Consider the following 6,000-nt stretch of genomic DNA (forward strand, 5'->3'; position numbering starts at 1 on the left):
CCAAATCAACCCAATTATCAACAACCACAACCACAAAGCCAAAACTTCCATCAAAACAACCAACCTCAAAACAGTGCTTTTCAAGTTCAACAACAACAAGCACATCAACCAAATCAACCTAATTACCCACAACCTCTAATTTACCAACAACCAATGTACCCACAACAACAACCTCCCTACAACCAATATCCTAACTACCAACCTTATCCACCACCGATGTACAATAATCAACAATACCCATACCCACCTTACCAACAACTTCCCAATTACATGCAACAATATCCCAATAACCCCAATCCACCCAATCCCCCCTCAAGAGTTGACACTTCGATAAATGATGGAGACAGATGTTACTCACACACCCCTTGGTATTGTTTATCCCGCAAACCGCCGAGGGATTGAATTGAATTCAAGTTTAATACATCAACCCACCAAGTTCCATGGTTTGGATAGAGAAGATCCTCAAAGGCATTTGAAGTCCTTTTATATGATATGTGTTAGTATGTTTCCCGAACATGTGACATTGGATGATTTCAAGCTAACCGCCTTCCCTCTCACCTTGAAAGATAAAGCTAGAGAGTGGTTATTCAACTTACCACCGGGATCTATTCACACATGGTAAGAGTTACTCAAATTCTTTAATGGCAAGTTCTATCCCACTTCCCGAATATCAAGTCAAAGAAGTGACATTTTGGGGATTCGTCAAGGGGATAATAAGACTTTTCATGATTTTTCGGAGCGGGTTCAACAACTTGTGTACAAGTTGTCCTCAACACAACATACCCGAACAATTACTTCTTCAACAATTTTATGAGGGTATGAATGAAAAAGATCGAATGCTGATTGATGCTTCAAGTGGTGGTGACATCTTCAACAAGGCACCTCAAGAGATAAGATCACTTTTTGGTACCATTTCTCAAAATCAAAGAAACTTCAGGACTCGAAATGACATGAAGAGAAATTATCCATAAGTGGTTGGTGAAGTTAGCAACACCCAACACTTGGAATCAAAGCTCTTGGATTTGACTAATGTGTTAAGTCAAATGGTGGTGGGAAGTGATCAACAATTGATGGTGTGTTGTATTTGTGCAATGACGGGGCATTGTACGTATAAGCGTCCCACACTTGGTAGTAAACCGGAGGATGTTAATGCAATGGGAGGATATCATGGTCAACCAAGACCCATAGGATTTCAAAACACCTACAACCCAAATTGGAGGAATAACCCAAACAATCCATACCCACCAAAGCAAAACCCGCCAAATATTATGATGAGACCCCAATATCCACAATACCCATCACAAAAACGTCCATATCCACAAACATCTCATCCCCCTCCAAATTACCAACAACCTCATCAACAAGGCCAATCAAGTGGTAACCATAAAATGAGTCTTAAATAACTCATTACTTCTCTTGCTCAAAGCCAAACCCAATTTCAACAAGAGACCAAGAACACCTTCTCCAACATTCAAGCACAAATTGGAGACTTGACTACCGCTATCAACAAGATGGAACAAAGGGGTAAACTTCCATCTCAAATCGAGAAGAATCCCAATGTGAGTGAAATCACCTTGAAAAGTGGGAAAACACTTGGAGAAAGCAACCCTAAAAGAGTTTCAAGAAAAGAAGAAGATGATGTTATTATTGTTGAGCCTTCAAAGGTGGTAGTTCCTCCAAAGGAACCGGTTGTTCCCAACATTGACCAACCTGAATCTTCCATCAAGACCATCAAGCCATTGGTCATACCACCACCTTTTCCCTCCTGGTTGGCCCCTTTAAATAAAAAGGAGGAAGAGAAGGAGTTTCTTGAAACCTTCTGCAAGGTCCAAATCAACTTTCCACTATTAGATGTCATAAAGAAAATTCCAAGCTATGCCAAATTTATTAAGGATTTGTGCACCAACAAGAGGAAATTTAAGGCGAATGAAAAGATTCAAGTCAATGCAAATGTGTCTGTGGTTATCGAAAAGAAGTTACCACCCAAATGCAAGGACCCGTGCAAGTTTGCTATCCGTTGCACTATTGGTGATTTGCATGTTGAAAGTGCCATGCTAGATCTTGGAGCCTCAATCAATGTCATGCCATACTCGGTTTTTCAATCTCTTAATGTTGGACCTTTGGAAGAAATCGGAGAAATCATTCAATTAGCGGACAAGTAAAGTGTATTTCCAAGAGGCGTGTTGGAGGATGTACTAGTGCAAGTTAATCAACTAGTATTTCCTGCGGACTTCTATGTCATTGACCTTGAAGAGAAGACTCCTTTCAAGTCATCCATGATCCTCCTTGGAAGACCCTTCATGAATACCGCTCACACGATTATTGATGTCCATAATGGGAAGATCACCATGGAGTTTGATGGAGAGACCATTCACTTCAACATCTTTGAAGCAATGAGGTACCCTAGCAACATTTCTCCATTGTATCGGGTTGATGTGATTGAGCCAATCACCCATGAAGTAGTTGAGTTATCACATGGGGATATTTTGAAGATGGTACTCAACATGAGTCTTGATTGTGAGAGTTTGAAGAAAACATTGGATATGTATACATTGGACTCCGAAGTTGAAGAGATTGTGAAGACTTTAGAAATTAACAATTCAACAAAGAAGGATGTCTCTCAAGTTGCCTTATCTCATTCTCCAAACAAGATTCCCCCTTCCATAATCCACCCCCCACACACACACACACTTGAATTGAAAGTCTTACCTAGCCACTTGAAGTATGTTTATCTAGGTAAAGGCAAAACTCTACCAATGATCATCTCCTCTCAATTGAAAGACTTTGAAGAAGACCAATTGGTTGAAGTTTTGAAATATCACAAAGAGGCCATGGGGTAGACAATAACGGATATAAAGGGGATTAGTCCTAATGTATGCACTCACAAGATTCTCATGGAAGATGATTGTAAGCCTAGGAGGGAAGCTCAAAGAAGATTAAATCCTCCAATGATGGAAGTTGTCAAGAAAGAGATAATCAAACTCCTTGATGGGGATATGATTTACCCCATTTCCGACTCCAAATGGGTTAGTCCGGTTCAAGTTGTTCTCAAGAAAACGAGAATCACGGTTATTGAAAATAACAAGGGAGTAATGGTACCCACTCGAGTTCCAAATGGATAGAGGTGTGTATTGATTATAGGAAGCTGAATTCAAGCACACGGAAAGATCATTTCCCCCTTCCTTTCATTGACCAAATGCTCGAGAGATTGGCGGGCAAATTGCATTATTGTTGCCTTGATGGATACTCCGGTTTTCATCAAATACACATTGCCCCCGAAGATCAAGACAAGACAACTTTTACATGCCCTTTTGGCACATTTGCCTACGAACGGATGCCATTTGGATTATGCAATGCCCCCGCCACATTCTAATGATACATGGTGAGCATCTTCTCCGAGTATGTTGAGAATATAATTGAAGTGCTCATGGATGACTTCACCGTATATGGCAATTCATTTGATGAATGCTTGGATAACCATAAGAAGATTTTGAAAATATGCATTGAGAAGAAGTTGGTATTAAACTTTGAGAAGTGTCACTTCATGGTCAATCAAGGCATCATCTTGGGACACATCGTCTCCAAAAAGGGAATCGAAGTTGATAAAGCCAAAGTTGATGTCATACAAACCCTTCCTTACCCAACATGTGTTAGAGAAGTGAGATCTTTCTTGGGCCATGCGGGATTCTATAGGAGATTTATCAAAGATTTCTCCAAGATCACGAGACCGATGTGCCTCTTTCTCCAAAAAGATGTTGACTTTGACTTCAATGTAGCATGTCAAGAAGCCTTTGACAAACTTAAAGACCTACTCACATCCGCTCCCATCATCCAACCTCCAAATTGGGAGCTTCCTTTTGAAATCATGTGCGATGCAAGCAATTTTGCCATTAGAGCGATTTTAGGTCAAAAGGAGGGCAAAGCATCACATGTTATCTACCAAGGTTGCAGAAAACGTTAGACGTTAGCTAGTCGGTGAACTGGGGTCTAGGGATTAATCGGCTAGGCGGGGATTAATCGGGGACTATTAATTATTAAGAAAATTATTCAAAAATTTATAAATCTAACTTTAATTGTAAGCATCTAAATAAATAAGCATAAAAGTTTAATGATAAGTTTAACAAGCACAACAATTTATCATCCAATTAATAAGAAAAGTTATTCAGATTTTAATATATCTTAAGAAAAGAAGTAAATTTGGGTATTTATATATGTGAAAACATAGAAATATTGAAAATTTTGGAGAAAAACTTTAAAATTTAATTTTTTTTTTAAAATCTTTTTATATATTAGTTGAACATTGAAATACTATGAACTTTTGAAAATTTGAAAATTTTGGTTTAATATTTGAAAATTTAAAATTTTGAAAATTTGAAAATTTGTCCGATTTGGCCCCCTAGGACCGATTAGGACCGCCTAGGACCGATTAGAACTGTCTAGGTTCGACTTTGACCAAAACCGATTAAGCCGACCGATTAGCCTTAATCATATTCGGTTGAAGACCGCCTAGTGAGTAATCCCCGATTAATCGGCCGCCTAGACCGATTTTTACAACATTGTTATCTACTATGCCTCCAAAACCTTGGATAATGCTCAAGCTAATTATTCTACCACCAAGAAGGAACTTCTAGCCATTGTCTTCGCATTGGAGAAATTTCGACAATACCTTCTCGGGACAAAAGTAATTGTATACTCCGACCATGCGGCCTTGAAGTATCTAATGACCAAGAAAGATGCCAAGCCACAGTTGATTCGGTGTATTCTTCTTTTACAGGAGTTCGATCTTGAGATAAAGGACAAAAGTGGTGCCGAAAACCTAGTTGCAGATCACTTAAGTCGTTTGAATATTGGTGGCTCCTCTCCTTCCATCCTTGATGAATTTCCGGATGAATACCTCTTCTATCTTTCAAACACCATTCCATGGTATGCGGATATAGTCAATTACTTGGTTACTAAAGAAATTCCCCACACATTTACCAAGTACCAAAGGCCAAGTTGAAGAGTGACTCCAAATACAACGTGTGGGACGACCCTTATCTTTGGAAACATTGTCCGGATCAACTAATACGGAGGTGTGTTCACCAAAATGAGGTCAAATCAATATTGACGTTTTTCCATGAATATGCATGCGGAGGCCATTTTGGTCAAAACAAAACCATGCGGAAGGTGCTAGAATGTGGACTCTATTGGCCAATAATATCAAGAGATACCTATCTATTTTGCAAGAGTTGTGATAGATGTCAAAGAATGGGAACCGTATCCATGAACCACGAAATGATTCAAAGCCATATCCTCATTTATGAGATCTTTGATGTATGGGGAATCGATTTCATGGGCCCATTCCCCCGTCTCTTTCGGTTATTCTTATATACTCTTAGTGGTTGACTACGTCTCAAAGTGGGTGGAAGCAAAGGCTACAAGGCATGATGACTCTAAAACCGCAATTGACTTCTTGAAGTCAAATATTTTTTCAAGATATGGTGTACCAAGAGCCTTGGTAAGTGATAGGGGCACTCATTTTTGCAACAAAATGATGCAAGCCATGATGAAGAGATATGGTGTCACACACCGGATATCGACCGCCTACCATCCACAAACAAATGGCCAAGCTGAAGTGTCAAATAGAGAAGTCAAGCAAATTCTTGAAAAGACAATCAACACTACACGAAAAGATTGGAGCTGGAAGTTAGAAGATGCATTGTGGGCGTATCGGACCACCTACAAAACCCCAATTGGCATGTCTCCATTCCGCCTCGTCTATGGAAAGTCTTGTCATTTACTGGTGGAATTGGAACACAAGGCATATTGGGCGGTTAAAAGTGTAATTTCAATATTGAAGAAATCTAGAAACACCAAAAGATGCAACTTCAAGAAATCGAAGAGTTGAGGAACGAGTCTTACGAAAATGCAAGCATCTACAAAGACAAGACAAAAGCGTTTCATGACAAGCACATCACTCGGAAGCATTTTATTCTGGGCCAAAAAGTCCTTCTTTATCAT

At 39.4% G+C, this 6,000-nt stretch overlaps 1 protein-coding gene across 1 annotated transcript; it reads left to right on the forward strand.

Annotated features, from left to right (window-relative positions):
- Positions 1 to 1,511: 1,511 nt before the first annotated feature.
- Positions 1,512 to 2,162, forward strand: LOC145104513 (uncharacterized). The gene has a single exon (XM_079041743.1). It carries the CDS (start codon positions 1,512 to 1,514, stop codon positions 2,160 to 2,162), a length of 651 nt encoding a protein of 216 aa, XP_078897869.1.
- Positions 2,163 to 6,000: the final 3,838 nt, after the last annotated feature.

Source organism: Lactuca virosa, chromosome 4 (genome assembly GCF_052849685.1).
Source record: "Lactuca virosa cultivar CGN04683 chromosome 4, Lactuca_virosa_CGN04683_v6, whole genome shotgun sequence".
Lineage (NCBI taxonomy): Eukaryota > Viridiplantae > Streptophyta > Magnoliopsida > Asterales > Asteraceae > Lactuca > Lactuca virosa.